Source organism: Charadrius vociferus, unplaced genomic scaffold, assembly GCF_000708025.1.
Source record: "Charadrius vociferus isolate BGI_N301 unplaced genomic scaffold, ASM70802v2 scaffold368, whole genome shotgun sequence".
In the NCBI taxonomy this organism is placed as follows: Eukaryota; Metazoa; Chordata; class Aves; order Charadriiformes; family Charadriidae; genus Charadrius; species Charadrius vociferus.
In genome coordinates, this window is record NW_009649714.1 from 63,904 (window position 1) to 84,936 (window position 21,033).

Genomic DNA, 21,033 nt, shown 5'->3' on the forward strand with positions numbered 1-21,033 from the left:
CCGGCGGGAAGGGGAGGGGAAGGTGGCCGCCGCCGCTTCGCCTCAGCGACGGGGAGCGAGGGGAGGGCTTCGCTATCCAGCTCCTCCTCAGGGGAAGTCGGTGAGAATGACCTTAATTCGGCGGGTTTTCAACCCTTTCGGAGGTTTTTGGAGGTGTTTTCTTGCCTGCCTCCGCGGCGTGGATGGTTCAGCTTGCTTGCCACATCATCACAGAGTCGGGGAATCCCCTAGATTGGAAGGAACCTTGAAGATCATCGAGTCCAACCGTTGACCTACCCTGACAAAACCACCACTAAAACATGTCCCTCAGCATCACGTCTAACCCCCATCTTTTAAACACCTCCAGGGATGGCGACTCCACCACTTCCCTGGGCAGCCTGTTCCAGTGCTTGACAACCCTTTCTGTGAAGAAATTATTCCTAATGTAGAATCATGGAATGGTTTAGGTTGGAAGAGACCTTAAAGATCATCTCGTTCCAACCCCCCTGCCCTGGGCAGGGACACCTCCCCCCAGCCCAGGTTGCTCCAAGCCCCGTCCAACCTGGCCTTGAACACCTCCAGGGATGGGACAGCCACAGCTTCTCGGGGCAACCTGCCCCAGGGGCTCACCACCCTCACAGGGAAAAAATTATTCCCAATATCTCATCTAAATCTACATTCTTCCAGTTTGAAGCCATTCGCCTTCACCCTGTCACTACATGCCATTGTAAAAAGTCCCTCCCCAGCTCTCCTGGAGCCCCTTTAGGTACTGGAAGGCCGCAATAAGGTCTCCCTGGAGCCTTCTCTTCTCCAGGCTGAACAGCCCCAACTCTCTCAGCCTGTCACATCCATCCTAAACCTCCCCTGGCACAACCTGAGGCCGTTTGCTCTTGTCCTGTCACCTGTTACTTGGGAGAAGAGACTGGCCCCTACATGGCTACAACCTCCTTTTAGGTAGTAGTAGAGAGCGATAAGGTCACCCCTTATCATTGCCGTGCAAATGAGTACAAAAGCCTTGAGAAAGGAAGCTGTAGTTTATTGTCACACCGTTGTGCCCTGGGTCTCGATACTGCTGTCTGGATATCATACACAACGCAGGTATAGGAGGACAGACTGTATTTAAAGGTTGGCAAAGGACAGATGCTAGGTTTGGGAATAAGTGGCAGAGAAATCACATGAGTTTGCTGAAAATTGGGACTACCATGTTAAGGGAAATGTAAGGGCCAAGTCTTTGCAGTCTGTATTGGGGGTGTGTGTGTATTAAGGATTTTGGGGCAAGGATGGCCAGAAGAAAAAGATCACCAGGGCAGCCTGAGAGAGCTAGAAATAAGAAAAAGATTGGAGGAAAGTGGAACTAGCTGAAATGAAAGGGGGCTGGAATCAGATGTTTGAGGAGCAGGGACTGGAACAAATTAGGCAAAAAGAATAGTTTTGGAACAAAAAATTGGGCATAGCATAGAGACTAGACCATGGTGGGCCAGGAGGAATGGGAGAGAGACAGTATTAAGGAGGGAGACAGACAAGGAGAGAAGAGTTTATTTAGGGCACAGGACCTGAAAGGAGACTGCTTTTTTTGGAGGCATTATTTTCCATTGTTGTCACTTTGTGTCACCAGGAGTCCTTGCTGCCACCATGCTTTGTGAGACATGAAGGGGTTATTCCAGTTTTACAGATCTTAAGCTGAAGTGCAGAAATCTGTGTACAGTTGTGCCCCACTGCTGAACATCCAGTGTGAGATGCTTAAGACCGAATGAGGTGAGAATGAATGTGTGGCTGGCAGCTTCCTGCAGAGCAGAAAGGGAAGTTGTAAGTGGGCTAAGCAGAGAGAGAGAGAGAGAGAGAGAGAGAAAATCCAAACTAGGCTTACTGATGGCCTATAAAAGGTTTTGAGGTTAGTGAAAAGGAAATAGCATATAGTTTTGATATCTAGGCGAATACAAGCAATGTGGTTACTGTACCCAGCTAGGTTTTATTATTATTACTTTGTTGAAAGTAGGTTTTGAACTCTTGCAAATATGTTTGATAAGTTTCCGGTTATAGTGAGCTTATACAGAAACCAGCAGCTGATATTTTATTTATGAAGAGATTTTTTTAGGGTTCAGATTCATTGCACGAGACTTTGGTAAGGGGAAGTATAGAATAAGACTTGTAAATAATGAATTACTCAGAACAGCTGCAGTGATAGCACACTGTGCTTTACTCTGAGCGTGACACCGCTCTGGCAGTGGAGGTGTAATGCCAAGCTCCCTTCCCAACCAGTGAGGAAGGCTGGGACAACAGCCTGCTTAGAAAGGCAGCTGTAGACTTTGTACGTAAGGACAGTAGGGAAACATTTTTAGGTTCTGTCCCAGGAAGTCAGCTGCATCTCAGTAAATAAGAGACCTTGGACTGGCCTATTTTAGTGTCTGTCATTCGGAAAGATGCGAAAACGTGCTCAGCTGCAAGGGTGAGAGGATTTCTTAGGCACTGGTTAGAAACTGTTGCAGTAACCTTTCCCGGGGCGGGTGTAATCTGCCTTAAGAGACTCTATGACCACTGTAGCATTAAAACCAAGTGCTAAAAGAAACTCCTCAGAAGAAGTATCATATTTGTGAATGAGGAGCTATACGGCTAAGAGGAGCTACTGGTCAAAAAATCCGATATAAACTGACAAAAGCGTATGTTCACATACACTGCTTAGGGAAGAGGGAAAAGCTGTGTCATCTACAGGGCAATTAGATACCTATCACTTAATCTTTCTTTCTGGATTAAAAAAAAAGAACAGGTAGCACCAGAGCTGCTTTAACTCAAGGAGGATACTTGGATTACTTAATGCTGCAGAAGATGGGAGTTCCAGGTACAGCAGTCACCTGAAAAGGTCGTGAAAAGGGCAGAAATTAAAAGGCAAGCTACTGGGGGGAGAGAAACAGAACAAAAGTAGGGAAAACCCAGTCAATTTAGGACTATTTCTGTGAAGTAAGGAAGGGATAGATACTCCAGTGCAATGCAAGTTAGAACTAGGCATGCTTACCTGGAGCTAAGGATGGTCAGGCCAGATGCAGAAGACCTTAGGGGCTCTATTTTTGTCCATAGTGTGAGCTGCTCAGAAAAGTGGAAAGCTCTTTCCTTGTTCCTGAGAGGATTCAGAGAAAGAAATCACAGCCTTTCAATTGGATTAACTGTCCAATTTGTAAAAGAAAAACCCACTTTCATGTGGATGGTCATCATGTCCGGTGGTGGGTTCAGAGACAGCTGGCTGAATCACTAATGGCCATCTAATAGACTAAAACAACCACATATTTCTTTTCCTTCATTAAAGTTAACAAGAACTAGGTCTGTGTGGCAGAATCGGGGAGATGAATAGATCACCTCAACTTGAGCGTGTGTGGGTTTGCTTGTTTTTCCTCAGGCTTGTTCACTTTTCTGTCTTGCGAATGCTTAATGGATGGGCAGATGCCTTTTACACTGTGTGTTGGATATCAATTTTGGGTCCTCTAATGGGATGTGAACTCACACATTTTAAGTATTGAACGTTTGGGAACAGTTACAGCCTCCTTCTAAGGAGGGTATGATCTCAAAGTCATTTCTGGCCTGCACAGATCAGAACCGGGAATCTGGAAGCTGAAATGAGCAGTGCCACAATTTGTAATGTAGAGCTCTGGTTTCTGTAGAAGCAAATTCATTAGCTTAGATTGGTAGTGTTGTCTTAACTCCTGATATAACAATAGACATGATTTAAATGTAGGTATTTAAAGGTTATTGTGCCTGTTACATGAGATCATTCTGTTGTGTTTGGGTAAGGCCTCTTATTCCCTAGGAAACTGGGTGAATGATATAGATGTGAATACAGTAAAGCGGTCGGACATGCAGTCCTGACTGCTGTACAGAGTAGGATGATTCAGAGTGTGTAACTCGCCTGTGATGAGTAAAGATGACTGCTGCAGGCAAAAGGGTGGCATCCCTTTCATAGACCACCCCCAGCCCAGGCACTGAAAAAAAATTAAGTACTGGAGTGCTGCAGGTCCTGTTCCCCAGCTACATCATCTCCCTTGAATGGCAGCAGTTCGTCCAGTGCCTTAAATTTTCTTACAAAAGCCTTTTAGAAATTCTTTTTAGGGAAGTGGCCTTTTTTCAGTCTTGCATTCACAGTACCCTGGGTGTCTCTCAAGAAGTTCGTCTGTAAGGTAACTAGAGAAACAGGAATTCCTAAAGCATGTCAGACCATGAGGCGCATAGCCTACAGCCATATCGGTGGTTGTAACTAGTACCAAGTGCTAAAGCAGGAAGAAACCCCGCAGTTAACTTGTATTACAGTATTCCCAAAAAGCATTTCTTCTCACCTTTCAAGACATGCACGTGACTTTAATTGTACATCAGCCATGCTTCCATACCTTCAGAAACAAAATGAAACTGATTTATATTGTTTAACACAGTGTTTGTGTTGTTAGCCGTGTGCTACAAGTCAGGTTTTAATGCCTCACTTTTTGAGATGTTGTCTTGTTACTTGATTAAGAAGGTGAAAAACTTTCTAGTTTGCCGCTGATCATTACTTTCTATACTTCTATCTGGTATTTAAGGTGAACAGTTACAGTGTTTTCACAAAAGCCTTTTTTTCTGGCCCCTAGCAATTCTCATATGATGTGGGGCTTGAAATCTGGTCACAGCTTTCCAGCTGACGGTGTGCAAGAGGTCTGTCATTTTCAGTATTATTATTATTTGTCTCTCATTTTCATGCACCATTGTTTTCTGTTGCCCTCCCTCCCTCAAAGAAACAGGCATAACTAAGAGTGTTCAGTGAACTGTCCATAAAAACATCTGTGTCTCTCTGCAAGGACAGAGGAGTTATTTTAAAGCCTAGTAATCTGTATTAATAACTTTTAGTATTCACTCTAAGGATGTATCGCTTTGCAGTCAAAGCTACAGTCTTGACATTGTTGGGTTTGTCTTGCCACCCGTTCATGAAATACAGCTAAATTTTCTGAAATTGCATAGTCTGGTGTGGAAGAACCTAGATGTGTCACCTACACACTGTTCTACTTCCCTTTTTTAAAAAAATATTTATACACACCACAGATGGAAATATGAATTCCTTCAAAAAAAAATCAGTTTGTATGATTGTAGGGTTTTGGGGGTTGTTTTTTGCGGTTTTGGGACTATTTTGGGGTTTTTTTGAGCATTGCATTTCTGGTTAATGTCAAAGTAGCAGAAAGGTATAAATATCCTGTCATTACCAGAAAGCAGGAAAAAAACCCACAAAGGGCATTTTTATTACTGTGTTATTAGCACAAGGAGAGAAATTAGATTAGGCTGACACTCTTTTAAAATTCAGGCTTTTAGCATGGCATACTTAGGAAGTATGTAGCAGGAGGAAGTGAGTTTGTTTTGCCTTCTGAATGGGCCAAAAGCCATGCAGTCACATGAGCAAAAAGTTGCACCCAAGCTAGTAAAACAGCAGAGAGGTGTTGCCGTTAATTCCTGCTCATTTCAGTTTCAAATTCACTAATCTAGTCACACTATGACTGCATTCCAGATAAGATAGGCTATATATCCTGCTTATCGGGTGTGTTAACACTGGTCTCAGGGCTTGGGATCTGCATTATCATGGTCCCATGGTTTCTGATTGACTTAAGAATGGGCGGAGCAAAGCTCTCTTGCTCGGAGCTGAAGGGAGTGTACCAGGTTGGTGCGCATCTGAGCTTGTGAGGTGTTTCGGAGCTGAGCTGGAACAGTAGTACAATGGAAAACCTACAGAATATCATCCTTCTGTTTTCATGCTTTAATTGCTACTGGCACAGTGCAGCAACGTTGCCAGCAGTAAGAGTCAAACCCCTGTGTTAGCTCACTGCATCTCAATCTTTGGAGCCAAACAGGAAACCCGTGAAGCAGAATCTCTATGCAGTAAATTTTGTATATGATAGGAGACTTTTCTCTGATTGTACTTGAATTAATATTATATATAAGCAATGTTCTTAAAATTATTCCCCAATTTAAAATATAAATTATTACCTTTTTCAGGAAATCCAGTAGAGGAGACTTCGTATTTTCTGCTGATCGTCTGGTAGGTGAAGAAGTTCTTCTTCTTGGTATTGTACTTTGCAACTCTTCCATAAAATAGGTCTTTCAGGCTAGAATAATGGTGGCGAGAGCAACTTTTCTACACAAAAGAAATTGCCGTTTGACAGCAACTTTCTGTATAGGGACATCTGTGCTCTGCTATGGACTGCTTTCATCTCATAGGCTTCCAGAAACCATGTTATTATCAAACACAGCTACTTCAGGACAGAGAGCAGTAGTAATAAGAGAATACTGTTCAAAAACAGATGCACAAAGGCTAGAGATAATTCAGTTTTACTTTGAAACAGTACTTTTGATCTTTCGAACAGAGCTGTGCAATTTCTTACAGTCTAGATGTTAACAATTGCTTGCATGCAGAAGTGCCTCCTGGCACTTGTTGTGTAGTAGATTAGTAGCTCTGGGTGCATCCACACTGGGAATTTGGTTTTATCCACACCGTAGTTACTAGCAGGGACAAAGCAATTTGAAGTTTTCACACATTTTCCTAAGTCAGAACAAACACTGTTGGGAATGCAACATTTGTCTCATTTAAATTACATGCTTAAAGGAAACCACAGCGCTCACGCCCACACATATACTTCCTTGTATTCATGAGGGTGTTTGCTGTTTGCAAATCCACATTCATTAACAAGGAAAGTCTTTCTTTCCTCCGCTTGCAAAGATGAGTCCAGAGGCCATTCAATTACCAGCACCATTTGCTACAGCAGGCAGGTTTCCTGTGATAAACCCAATCTTAATCCATGCCTGATCCAGGCTTGCTCAGGGCTTAGATATGACCACAACCTAAGACTGTGACAGCAGTGCTTCTTATCTTTGCAGCTTTTCCACTTTCCCCTCTGCTTTTCCCTTCTTGAGGATGTTTCTTGCATTCCCATTCACCAAGAACTGTCGAGGCCCGAGCTAATAAATCCCATCACTCATAACTCATAGATTAAGTGACTGACTGGAGTGCCTTCTTTGCCAACAGTACTTCATAATGGACAGGCAGAAGGTTGCAGCCCCAACTTTGTTCTGTGCCAGCAGTTCTCAGCAGATAACATTTAAATAAACACGTCCTTTACAGTTCATTGGACAAGTAGGCACAGCCCAGGAGACATCCACCACCTGTGAAAGCCTAGCTCAGCTATGTGTCGTTCTTCCTGGGTTTTGTGGTTTCATGTTCTTCACGTGCTTAAATGTGCAAATAAGATTCAGGGAGCCAACAAAGGTCAACGCCAGCAATCCCACATGTTCACGGGGTATAGGTCTGCAGTCCAGGGGTCAGGCCCCTTCCCCACCAGAACTCCTTTCACAGGAGGGGTTTCTGGTTAACATTCTCATTTTACCTTGTATTAGGTTCCCATCATGATGCACCCTTTAAGGAGCGTTCATTCATGCCAAGTTGTTTGAATTAAAGAGAAACAAGATATTATTCCTAATCTGTATTTTAAAAGAGAGATAAACAACGGCTATTCTGACAGGAAACTCCTTAACAGTCTCGACTGTACCTTATTGTCATCAATTAGTGTGAAGGGCCTCTCCCACGTACCTTCTTGCTTTACTTGGAGGTCCTGCACCATTCTGAGGGAAGCACTGATTTCCCCCCCCTCACTGCTAGAAACTGCAGCTTCCAGGCAGTGAGTTAGGTTCAGGCCCTTGTACCAGCATCTTCTACGGGCTGGCCAGCACTTGCACAAGTAGGGAGCTTCTCTTCACAGAAACCTGTTTGCTGGTCATGCAGATGTTTGCTACAGAACCTGCCAGTCTGTTTTCTATTTTGGAGGAGGAATTGTATGCAAAACAATGTGCAGGACTATCTCATTTTCTGTATGTTACTCCTGGGTGTGGCGAAGAACAGTTACAATTTCATGTGGGATGTGGTCTCTACTAAACTTGGTGGAGGGCAAACATGGTTAATACTTGCTATGTTTGCCCCACCCAGTTAGCAAACAGTTTAATGGCAAGATGCAATACATGAAGAGAAGAAACATCCGTATGGAATTGTAGGGTAACAAAATGGGTCTTGTTGCAGAGAGAAAATGAGAATGAAGTCAAGCTTGCTACTAGCTTGGCAGTTGTTAGTGGCAGTATCTCATAAGGTCGCCACAGGAAGAGCTCTTAACGAGGGACTCTAAAGCTGATGAATTTCTGGTAGTACAGTTTTTTCTTCTGGGAGTTTGTTTCACACATGAGGGGCTGACACAAAAGAAGTGTTCAAAAATAATTGTGAGAGAAAGGAGTTAAGAGGCGGTAAGGGTTATTAGCAGGGAGTTTCTGAAAGCCAGTGCCAGTGCTGTGATCCTGAAGCTGAAAGACGTGGGGTTAAAGTCATGAGGGTGAAGATGGCCCATCTTGTGTTTGTGAAGGAGGAGAGGCAGCTGTGGGAAGTAAGCCTCTAACACAGGAGACGATCAGTCATTATGACTTTTGCTAGTAGATGCCTGGACAGGTGGACCTCAAAGCAGTAGTGAGACCACTTTGAGAAACATCAGCAGACAACTCCTCGCAGTGCAAGAAGCTCACACTAAACCCTTGTACGTGTGCTGTCCAGCACCCACGCACTGAGGAAGCATTTAATTGGTGTCACTGCACAATTGCTGTAGAGCTAGTGAGATGCTCACAAAGCCCACAGCATTTTTACTGAGACCACCTGAGAACTCTCTTCCCAGGCCTGCTCCATAGGAGGTACACAATAAGGTGGCCCAGCCCTGTAAGGTTAAGCTGGTGCCGCTCACCAGCTGAGCGGTTTGTTGTGGGCAAAGAGACCAGGCGAGTAACAGGAAGAGGAACCATCTCCCAGAGGCTTAAAGGACACTGCGTGTCTAGTTTTGGCAAGGATGAAGCAAAATTGACTCGCAGCCTGGATTCGGGCAGGTGTTTGTCATTTACACAGCACTGACCTACAGCCTCAGTTCACAAGTACGGTGGTGCTTTTCAGCAGAAGGGCGATCTTGTGGTTTGACTGGAGGTCTGAGGTTGAGGAATGAATTAGTTTTTCAGCCCTACCAGCAGCTCCCTGCGTAACACCGAACAAGTCACTTCACCTTTCTGCCTGCCTGCCTCTCTTTCAGGGGGGTGATAATGCATACTTTAAAACTGATTTGAAATCCTGAGGTGAGATGAGCTGTACAGATACAAAGTACTGCTGACAGCCCCACTCTTCTGCCTTCCCCTCAGCTTCCAAGAAAAGCTACAACATAATGGGTTAGAGGATCCCCCTAGGAATTACTGTGATCCTGGAAATGAGGTGATGCATGGCTATCCCATAAAATACAGTTAGACTACTGTTGTCCCACAAATAGGGGAGGATAATAACGGTCAATCCAGAATTTATTTAAATTCGGGGTTCTTGGCATTTAAATGCTTCACCTTTTTCCAAATTGCAGGCAAGCAGAAGAGTTGTAACATGCAACTGCTGAGGATCACAGATGCCTTTGGGGTTGGCTCTAAAAGGGCTCCCATTTTTCCAGTTTTGTCTGGTCAGAGCAGCACCACCTCTGACTGCACCCTGGCCGGGTTCCTTATTTAGCGATCGCACCTCTTCTAAATGAGAGCACTGTCAGCCTGCTTTCTGTAGTTGCCTATATCCAAATTTCTCTGTTCACCGACGCCGAAGAACTGGTCAAACTTGATTTCTTCAGTGGTATTTGAGTGTGGTAAGGAGACTTTATTCATGTGCTTAATTGGCTGAGGAAAAGGTAGATTTCACTAACGTTTTCATATCCTTGAAATGTTTTTGTGGTAGTTAGCTATAAAATGCCTTGGACCTCTATTAACTGCTGGTTTTTGCTAACTGTTCTAACAGATCTTGTCCTAATGAAGGTTCGAAGCAAACAGCATTTCCCTTTGCTTACAGCAAAGGCTCTGGTGTAAATCTTAAATGTAGAACTGTATTAAATGAGCACATTAAAATATAATTTTGTATATCAGCATTAAATGCCTAATCTAAATCTGTAAGCCTTGACAGTTTAACTAAGCCTGCTGGAATTTAACATCCATTTTAGCTTTCTTTTTTTTCCCCCCCAATTAAAAATAGACTTTATTTTTGTTATTGATAACTTTAATTCATGTTTTTAATTCCTGGTCAAACTCTTCTACCTCGGGACCAAAGCTTTACTTACTTGCTTCACGTGGGGCCATAATAATACCTCTTTTAGCTTCCAAGCAATAGCAACCACCTCTCTGGGAGAGGAGCAGGGCTGCTGGTTCTCAGGGCCACGGAGGAAAGAGGTAGAAATTATAATCCCTGAGCATGAGGGTAGCAGAAAGCATAGTGCAAAAATAAATGTTTTATCAACAGTGACAAGTTTACAAAAGAATCCGTCCCAGCCTCTGTATAAAACATTGATATGTGTAGTAAAACCAAGGAGATTATTTGACTACAGACCTTCACTGGTTTATGCTAAACTTTTGGCAGATAACATGGAGCGATACTAACCCTGTCAACATGACAGCAGTATGAAAAACTTGTAGATTGGTGTGGGGTTTTTTTTTGTGAAATAACTTTAAAAAAATAAAAGGAAATTGTGTACAAATGTCCAAGAAACCTAAAATTAAATCAAGGATTTCTTGGCTTGTTTATGTGAGAAGATGTGTCTTTCAGTAGAAGAACACTGGTGCCTTCAGCCTCAGGATTAAAGTGACTGAGTGAAAAGACTGAGTCAAAAACCCAACTTGCAGAGAGACAGGAGGAAGAGGAGGAAGGTAATAGAGCTGGCTTCTTCACGTATGCTTCCTGGAGCCACCAAACATGTGACGAGTCAAGCACAAAGGGGACTGACAATTCAGAAGGACCCATTCCCATATGCAGTTTTGCCACAGTGGAAATATTACCCCATGAATTGTTTTTTCAGTCTTGTGCTCCCTTTTTATGTGGATTGCACCCTTTGACCCCTTCACTGATTTAGTCTGACTGCCACCTCTGAATACGGCTGCCACAAACCCAACTTTAGCAAAAAATTGTTGTACTAAAAGGACTAAAAATATCTGCAAAGAGTGACTGTAAATTTAAGGGACCGTTTCTAATTCCTAGTAGAGGCTGCCCGTGTGCTAGGAACTAGGGCAGAATGGAAGAACAGAAAAAACCTTCCAGTCTGCTCTGCCCTGTTTCTGGAATAAGAAGTGTCTGAAGCGAGCACTATACTTGCTCAGTCCCAGGAGCAATCGCCTCATTTCTGCCATCATACGGTGACTTTTGCTTAACAGGTTTCAGCTTTGGCGTGGTGGTAGCTTTCCTTGAGCAGTTCCGGCCTGTGAATCTTTGGCTCACTAGCAGAGAGAATTTTTACATCTTTAATACCCAGAGCATCTTTCATGGGCAATCATTCTGGGTTCAGATGAATACATTTCGGTAACTTTGCCCAGGGCACAGCTGCAGGGCCCGCACCGGGGCGGAGCTGGAAGGTTTCTGGCCACTGGAGGCTGGAGGGGTGTGTGGCTGGTAGCTGCACCTCCAGTAGCGATGTCCCTGCTGAACTGGGCCATCTGTACTGTGTGAAAGCGCAGGTGGTTTGGCAGAGCATCCTGTTGTCACCACAGCTGGCAGGTGCCAGAAGAAGAAGGTGATAAAAAGACTTCTAGGTCTGCTGACTTGTCTTTGGGCGCTCGGTGGTGCATTTATGTTGCTGCAGCTCCTGTGGCTCTTCCGGCAGCCCCGCTGCAGTTTAGTCATAGAAATACGGATGTGAAAATAGACCTCAGAGCCCATCTGATGGGGAACTGAGAGAGGGTGAATTTTCCCTTTTCTCACTAGTATTTTCTGTCAGCAAAGTGAAGTGCATTGGTGCTTCCCTCATTTGCTGAGAAAAAAAATGTCTGTGACACCTATGCCTGCCAGATATAAATAAAATCAGTTTTATGATTGCTGATGAATCTCTCCCCTCCCCTAATTTTTTTTGGCCTTCATCTGATTTGTGGACAAAAGGTAGGCATCACCCACAAAAGGTCTCTAAAGTCAGTTCCTAAAGAGACCCTTTTAGACCCATCAGGCTGTTAGGTGTTCACCTAATATTTGTAAAAACTACTAACATTTAGTGTTTTATCTCCATAGATAACAAATCCCGTTAACCTGACTGATCTCTTTCGTTCTACAGATCAGACTCGTGGTTGAAGAGGGACTGAATCAACTGCCATACACAGAATGCACCGTGACCACTCCAACAGGTATGTGGGAAATCACTCCTCCCCTAGGCATGACTGGAAGTGAAAGCTTAACTCATATAAAAAAATATGGAATTGTTACAAGAATCATAGGATCCCTCAAGCTGGAAGAGACCCATAAGGATCATCGAGTCCAACTCCCTGCTCCTTGCAGGACTGCCTAAAACTGAACCATGTGACTAAGAGCACCCTCCAGACATTCCTTGAACTCTGACAGGTCCTGATCGCTGCCCCGGGGAGCCTGAGGCTGAAACAGTTTAACAGTCAGGGTACCGTTCAGCATGAAGGGCCCTTCTGTGGTATTAAAAAAGCGAGAGGGTGTATAACAACACAGTACTGATGATCGTATCGCTCTCACACACGTACCAGTGCCCACATTTTTCTTTCAGTGACCAAGAACACAGTGACAGCAGCATTGTAGCATCGTATTTCCGTTCCAGCTCTTCCACCTGCAGCACTGGCCTGCATCTACCGGGCTCCTTTGGGCACATACTGTTTACCTTCATTTTGCATATCGTCCTTCATTGAAAATAATCACAGCATACCTGAGTTATAAAACACGTACTTGGAAAGGATCACTTCTGTGCCACGTTTCTGACATGACTTGTAAAAAAAGCACAAGTTCTTTACCAGTTACAGTTTTGGCCCTGTTCCGTTGCTTGTTTGAGGGCTGCAGGATGTGGTGTGCAGATTGGTTCACGCCACCTGTTGAGAGACGTGGAGCTCGCTGGTGTCCCCTGGGTATTTGAGGATCTCGGTTCCATTCACACCAAGGTCACTTAAAACACCATCTCCCGAAGGGGCCTTAAGATGGGGCAGAAGGGAGCAGTCACTGCCACTGACGTCTGGTTTCTTTCCTCTCACAGGACACAAGTATGAAGGAGTCAGATTTGAAAAGGGAAACTGCGGAGTCAGCATAATGAGAAGTGGTAGGCAGCTTCTGGTTGTTGAATGAGAACTAATTAAATGGTTTGGAAACCCGTAACCAACTTCCTCTCAAAAATGTGCAACCGCACTTCTCTACAGCAGAGTTCTACCCAAACCTGCCAGTTGTTGTTCCTTCTGAGGTAGCCTTCATCCCAAAATGCCAAGTAACCGGTTTCATTAACGTTTTTAGGAGACAAATAGCCGCAGCAGATTCCGTCTGGCCTCTTCTCCAGCGACGGTTACCTGTGCGCGGCCGGGCCAAACGGCCTTGTGTGCCACTGGGGACTTCTGCTCAGAGACGGGTCTCCAAACCAACCACGCTCGGTGGTGGAAGAGGCTGTGTTATTTTGCCCGATGCTGCGGAAACCTTTGCAGCTGTGATGTAAAATCCAGCGGCTCCACAGCCTCCTGCACCACATTCTGCACCGTGGAGACTCTGGGCAGAGCTCAGAGATGGTCTCCAAACCCCACGCGTTTGTTTTGACGTTTCCAGCTCTCGCCTTTGAGAGCTTCGCACTGCTGTGTGGGAACGCTCATACCCGGGAGCTAAGTAACACCGAGCAGACTCGTTTTTCTGTCTAAACAGAGAAAAAAGGAAAATAGCTTCAAGTGTTTTTAACACTTAGAACTGAGAAACAAAACCTCCTTCTTAGAACTCTTCACCAATACAGTAGTGGGACCGTCTAATTGTAGCATCTTGCGATTGTGCCGTTTCTTAGCGTGTAACGATTTGTTGTTGGTGTTCTTTGCTGCTCATTTTGAGGCGAGGCAATGGAACAAGGTTTACGGGACTGCTGTAGATCAATCCGCATAGGAAAAATCCTGATCCAGAGCGACGAGGAGACTCAAAGAGCCAAAGTGTACTATGCGAAGTTCCCACCCGACATTTACAGGAGAAAAGTTCTTCTAATGTACCCCATACTAAGTAAGTGTCTTTCACCACTGTGTGCAGTTAGACTCATCTGAACAGTGAGTGTGTGGCATTTAAAGGAAAATTTCCAAATTTGAGGGGCTGTGATTAGGTTTTTTGCTTGCTTTAGGTGACACAGTAGGGAATTTATGGGGCTGTGCCAGAGTACGTATTGGTCAGCTCGCACCAGCATGGGCGCAGAGCACACCATTTGGGCGTTCGTGAGAAAGGCATTAAGACTTGATAGAAATTTAATTTTTTAGATTTTGCCATGAGAAAAGCCTCAAACAGTATTTTTCTCATACTATTGAAAGAGAGAAAGGCATTAAGACTTGAGAGAAATTTAATTTTTTAGATTTTGCCATGAGAAAAGCCTCAAACAGTATTTTTCTCATACTATTGAAAGACATTTTTGGATTAATATTATAATCCTAGAAGTAAATGACTTTAAAATTAAATACAGTTATATACTACCAAAAAAACCCACCTGGTAAGCATGGTAAGGGGTTTGTCAGGATTAAGTAACTTTTCCAGTCTAAGATTTAATTCTGGTTCTACACATGGAGCTCTTAATTGTCATTTTACAATTTTTGATGAGCTGTTTTGCCTCAAGGCAAAACAATATGCTGTTAATTTCAGTAGTTAGAGAGGCCCAGCTAAGAAGTGAAGTTACTGAACAAAATCGGTCCTGTTTTACCTCAAACCAGGACAACGTTTTAATAAAATCCACCGACTTCAGTGCTTTAAACCTGGCAGGTTGGCTGTTTCAGAGCAGAGAGGAAGTTCCTTCATCGGGAGACCAAAGTTTTCTACAATTAATTTGTGCAAAGGTGAGAGTTTTCCAGTGGGAAAGGACAGTCTCAGCATTCAGTCCCACACCAATGTTAACACGGATATTCTGGCATGGCCTAGGACAAGTCCTTCTATCGGGGGGGAAAATAATCTCACTTTCTTCCCTTTTAGGTACTGGTAACACTGTCATTGAGGCTGTGAAAGTTCTCGTGGAACACGGCGTACAGCCGAGCGTCATTATCCTGCTAAGCCTCTTCTCCACACCTCATGGTAAGTTGAGGGGGCATGAGGGGGACAGAAGAGTGACCCCAGGTATGTCAGGGAGGCAGTTACACTAGTCACGTGCTTCGGACAGCAAATAACGACAGCAGCATCGCTTTGCTCACAAGAGACGTTTTTTTCTTTTTGGGGGGGAGCGCACTGAATTGTAGACGTGAGAGCGAGCAGTGACATGGTTGGTGCGGGCAGTGGAGTGGGCAAGCAGAAAGGAAAAGGCCTGTTACACCTAATGGCAAAACCGCGAATGGTAAAATATTCCTAAAAGCGGGAATTGCAGCGCTGGCAGGTACGCGGCATGCTCCCAGCTGCTGTTGTGGACAGCAGGGGATGGCATTGAGTTGGTCCACCACCAAAAGAATGCCAGTTCGGTGCAGAGCGTGATGTAAATAAAGCTGTGCTGTTAAAAGATCTTGACTTGTAAAAGGGGAGCCAGAAAAGGAACAGCTCTATGTGAAATACAAAAATGGATCTTGTGCATTGTTTGAAAAATTGGTCACAGCAGAAATCACTATCAAAAAAGACAACTGGACTGCAGAGACTCAGTCCTGGCCGTGTGTAACCACTTTGCTGATTAGATTGGGCGTATATGTGTATGGTACAGAAAAGAAAAATCCAAATAAGAAAACCCCAAAAAGCAATCCACTAAGTTCAGGAAGTTCTTCCTCATGAACAGTCAGCTAAGGCAGAAATGTGAGGTGGAGATAGAGGAAGAGAGCCTGAGTTACCTGTGGAATTCTGCTAATTATGATTTAACATGCGGTGCTGAAATACAGCTGCAGTGCCGTAGTCATGATTGCCTTTGCCCTCTCTCAAAAGGTGCCAAATCCATCATCCAGGAATTCCCAGAGATCACAATTTTAACTACAGAAGTTCATCCTGTCGCACCAACACACTTTGGACAGAAGTACTTCGGAACAGACTGACACACTCGGAACAAATGGAAATGACTATATGATGTTACAAGAGGTTTTTTTCTACATTTTATTATCGATGAGTTGATTGAGGGCACGTTTAAAAATCGTTTTGGCCAAAGGGGGAAGTACTGGACTGAGGTGAGTTCTGGGCAGTTGCTGCCTGAGCACTGCATCGGGTACAGCAGCAGCACTGTGTCACTGCAGAGTCCACCGTCTCCATGTTGGGGTTGTATAAATTGCTGCACTCGCTGCTTTAACTTATTTATTCTCCAATGGGCTGTCTCGTGGCTGCTTGCCAGAGCAAAATAAACAACTAAATGATGGAGGTGCGTCCTTCCTTTCTAGTGGTAATGTCCGCATCGCCCCAGCTCAGCTGGTACAGCCACTCCCAACGCTTCCAGAACGATGGGTGCACACGGGACTCAACGTAATTGTTAGCAGCCACACTGAATTTTTGGCAGAATTTTCAGTCTTTGGCTAGTGGCCAAGAACTAAAGACATACCTCTGAATTTTGCTCTGTATTGATTATTTGCAAATGGTAAAATGTCCACAGTTGTCCTCCTCAATGGTACGGAGGAAAGAAGCTTGCTGTGGCCGTGGCCATGCCCTGGCAAACAGGCTGGGAGCAGCACGGGCTGCAGGAATTCTGCACATACAGTACTTATATTTTGTCTCTTAACGCTTTTGTGGTTGAGTCGGTACTGCTAACCCCTTTAAAGAAAGGAAAGCTTTGGCAAGAAGCTGAACTCAATTTATATCTCTGTTCGCAGAGCAACAGGGCTTAAAGCCTAAAGACAAACATGGCCCTCAAGGCTCAGCGGCCTTTCGGAATGCTCCTGCAGTAATTGTGTCGGTCAGATTAAACCTAAATCTGCAGCCAGATTCTTTCTTGGGCTTTAAATCCCCTGGCACCAAGTACACAACTTCCAAAGCTTAAACTAGCTGCTACCTTACCTTACTATAACTTTGGGAAAATTTATATATAAAGACAATATAGCCCACTATTTTTCTTTACGTATATCCATACTGTAGGAAGAGCAGGATTACAGAATGCCATGATGAGCAGAGCACTTCGTACCTCTCCTCAGATGAGCGGATTCACAGGCCTGGGCTGCCCCACGCAACACACCTCGTAAAGACACGGGGCAGCATTTCCTGAATCCTTTTTTTGACACAGATAAAGGACCTTCCCCACTCCAAGCAGTAATTTCAGTTAAAGTTGTCTAAAGCTTCCAAGAGAGAGAATGTTTAGCCTGAGCATAGGCTAAGTCATAGGAAATAACCGTTCACAAGTAGAGATTAGCCAAACCTGATTTTAATGGGAACCTCGCCTGCAGTGCAGTATAAACCCTGTGGGCTCTCTAGTATAAACCAGAATAGAAAATGACAAAGCAGAAGGTACAGGATACTCAGCTGTAGAAACCATACAAACACTTGGGAAATGTTAGTGAAACATACACAAAGCATTCATAATAAAGACAGAACATTTGTCAGACAGTATAAATGAGTATCCAAAGCTTTTGTAAAAACCCATTTGATATCAAAAGTCTCAGTGCCGGCAGCAGCATTGAACTGAACCGATGTAACACCCCCAATGCCGTCAGCCGACTGTGGCACTCACGGGAAAGCACTCACTTCCTGTTCAATCGGGGTGAGAAATCGCTATGAAACAACAGAGCTCCAAGTGGCATGTCCTTCACTGAACAGGACAGCGTCCACTGTACGCAAGTTACTTACAAATACCAATCTACCTAAAAAGCAGCTGAATGCAGTAACAAATCACTACAATGAAGTTGATGTCACTGTTTCGGACGATGGAGCAGTTACCAGCGCAGAGCCCACAGAGCAGCCGTCCTCGAGAGGGAAGGGGCGTTTCACTGCGGGAGTTTGCAGCACAGGGAGTTCGGACCCAGCGGAAGAGGTAGTGCTTTGGTTCCCAAACGGAGTTGTCCCACCCCAGAACGGCTCTTGCACTTAGCGTTGGACTCGGTGTGAGTTTCCCAGCCTGGTCAAAACACTAGGGAGTAAAACGCACCCGCTTTACTTCAAAGCAAGGTAAAAAAAACCACCTTCCAATGCTGAATTCTAACATACAGCTAGGTCTGCAATTATCTGGTCCTGAGATTTAATTAAGTTTTGAGGGACCCATTTTCACAACAAACATAAATGGGTCACTTTCAGGTGAAAACCAGCTGGACAGATAGAATAATTTATAAAATAACATGATCTATTTGATAAGTTAATAGCGAAAGGGAAGCTGTTAGAAGTTCCAGGCTCCACCAGTGCAATCGGGAGTTGCTCTGGAATAGCTCAGCCTGCGGCGAGCGCAGGAGGCGGCCACTCCTTCACCTCATCACTGCGGCAGAGGGACGCCCGTCCACGGAGCTGATGCAGAACAGCACAATGGGTTCCACCTACCTCCTCGCAGTGCCACAGAAACCCTGCCTCCGCCTCAGGGGAGGCCGCCTCTGCACAGCCCCGGCAGCAGGATACCAGGTGCTGATATGAGGGATTTCTCTCTCCTCCACATCCTGGTTCCTCCAGAAAAAGGCAGGGGAAAAACAATAATAACACCAACACCTTCAAGAATCCACTGGGTTTTTGTTTCTCCTGCAAAGGGAAGTGCTGGTGTGTGAGGTGCAGCACACGCCTTCCCCAGCTCCGCACGGGGACAGGGAGGACAGGTTGGCTGGTTGGTTTCCAGACCTCCCCTGGAATTTAGCCCAAGGTTCAGCTCAAGAAAAGTTCAAGTCTAGAAAGTACTGAAAAAGCAGTACTGCCGTCAGGTGAAGTACCCGCATGTTGTATGAGCTGTTTGAAACCAGCGTTGGAGGCAAGCAGGCGTTTCTTTTTAAGCACAATTGGAGTAAGAAGCAAAGATGATCCCTTTTCCCTTTTTGTTGTTTTCTTTCCTCCTCCTTCACACAACTTTTTTTGAACAGTGGCTGTTACCCGCTAAAGTCTTACAAATGCTACTGTAAATCTTAAAACCTCATACACAAAAAACCATTTTAAGCAGCATGAAAGCGTTACCAACTTACAGGCTCACATCTGAAATGTGAATTTATGTTATATTTCACAAGTTCACATTCCAAACTGAAGCCAGAAAAGGAAGAAATAAGATTTTTAGGAAAGGGAGAAAAGCGCTGCAGGAAGTCGGATCCCACTGCTGTGAGCAAAGCAAGCGGAGCCCCAGCGATGAGAATCACAAACCCACACCTGACAGACACTCAGATTAGTTACCAATGAAACATGTGGCACAACTGCTTAAAGTGACACCCACTCACCTGCAGAGTATCCAAAAAAATGGCACAAACAGCTGAAAGCTGCTCATACTTTGCATATTCAGGAGGAAGAAGAAAGCCTCTCTCAAAGGCAGACAGAAAAAGGACAAGAATAAAACTGTGTAACAGTGGGTCTGATCTCAACGTTAATTACCAGAAGCGGAAATAAAGCCTTACGCAGGAAGAGCCCGTGGCAACGCGCAGCCTTGCAGCGCTTGCGGCCGCCGGGCTGGCTGACGGCCCAGGGCTGCTGGTGGAAAAGCCCCTCAACCAAGCAAATGCTTCAGCTGATGGTTCCAGAACAAGTTTATTTTTGCAAGTGTTCTGTAACAAAACAGAAGCTGATAGAATTGGAAAAATATCAGTAAAATGAAGGTATTTTCAAGTATTATGGATCAATTTCAAAAATCTGTACCACAGGAGTCACTGAAATGAAAATGTGACCCTCTGAGTTAATTAATTCTGGCTTAATAAACACGGTCAACAGTACCTCCTTAGCCTGCTAATCAACGCTTCCGTGAAGGAGCCAGCTATGCGAGCCGCAGATCTGTTCTGTGGGCATAAGGACTGCACAGGCGGCAGCGGGTCCCCGAATACCTCTTACCACAGCATTCTTTAGATCTGCCTTTGGGGAAAAAAGGTAAATTCTCTTTTTTCCCCCTGACGCTTTACATTCATGTTATGTTACAGACTTTATGCATCAGGTTTGGTAACTAAGTTGTGCTTTGAGTCCACACCAGCATACAGAACTAAAAAACCACAGCTAGCATAGAGTCCGCCGAGTCACATTTCTGGTTTGTTCCAGGAAGTAAACATTCGGGGCTCTGGTGCTCCCAGGAAGCTTCCCGGTTCCTGTCTGTGACAGTACACTACCTGCATCAGGTACAGCCTACCAAAACCATACACTACTGCTTGCTCTTTAAAGGAATACAATCTTAGTCTACCCCCAAAACATACTGTACTGATTCAGCAAGAGACAACACAAATTGCAGTGCAGTGACACTTACACAAGTCCCGATTCCTTGGACAGGACTCACTGGCCAAGTAGAGGACTTACCACAATACTCTCCATAGAAACATCAATATGATGTTTTCTCTATTTTTTTTTTTTTTTTTAAAGAGTACAGTGTACCTGAACGTAAATGGGAGAGAAGGGGAAGAAGTGTGGAGGTGGTTGTTAGTGGTCAGTTACTGTGGCGCGTTACCCTGGGAGTACGGGGATGACACAGAGCAGCAGGTAGCACAGTAAAATCCAGCAAGAGCGTTCCCCTTTCACACGATGACATCCACTTGGAAAAGCTGCTTATAGCAGAGGAAGTCCTCGCTCACATGAAGGACATGAAACACATTTGTAAAATGCTGAAATACAAACCACAAACAGGCCAAAGGCAAGGTGGAACATGCTGCACCTGGGTGGAACTCTCACACTTCCGTGCCATGATTTACGCTAACACCACTGTGGTTGTGTTCAACAGAGACACTCCTGGTGAGTCTCTGACACCTGCAACGCTGGCTGTCACTTAAGCCGCATACCTTACTACCGGATGGCTGTTGGTAGAATGACAGACAGCATCTGGTGGTCCTACTCCAGCTTCCAGGGTCCCATCGAAAATAAAAACTGCTTTTATGTACTACCTAACGCACAGTGCTGCAGCCGGACAGCAGGCAGGGACACAGCCCGCAGATGCTGTCAGGCACACGGCTGAGGCTGCGGCTGGGGGGAGAGGGGGAACCGAGAACTCCCATCTTAAAAAT

The 21,033-nt window shown here is 44.7% G+C and overlaps 1 protein-coding gene across 1 annotated transcript; it reads left to right on the forward strand.

Moving 5' to 3' along the window:
* The first annotated feature begins 2,399 nt into the window (after window positions 1–2,399).
* On the forward strand, window positions 2,400–16,002 carry UPRT (uracil phosphoribosyltransferase (FUR1) homolog (S. cerevisiae)). The gene is made up of 7 exons (XM_009890722.1): window positions 2,400–2,425; window positions 5,974–6,016; window positions 12,105–12,174; window positions 13,038–13,100; window positions 13,862–14,023; window positions 14,972–15,070; window positions 15,896–16,002. Exons 1-7 carry the CDS (start codon window positions 2,400–2,402, stop codon window positions 16,000–16,002), a joined length of 570 nt encoding a protein of 189 aa, XP_009889024.1.
* The last annotated feature ends 5,031 nt before the right edge of the window (window positions 16,003–21,033 follow it).

Bases quoted from the DNA above. Each gene is read 5' to 3' on its own strand.
- UPRT (XM_009890722.1), top strand. From the start codon at position 2,400: ATGCGAAAACGTGCTCAGCTGCAAGG. The intron at 12,175-13,037 runs GTATGTGGGAAA...TTCCTCTCACAG, and splicing joins CACCGTGACCACTCCAACAG to GACACAAGTATGAAGGAGTC. The intron at 15,071-15,895 runs GTAAGTTGAGGG...CTCTCTCAAAAG, and splicing joins CCTCTTCTCCACACCTCATG to GTGCCAAATCCATCATCCAG.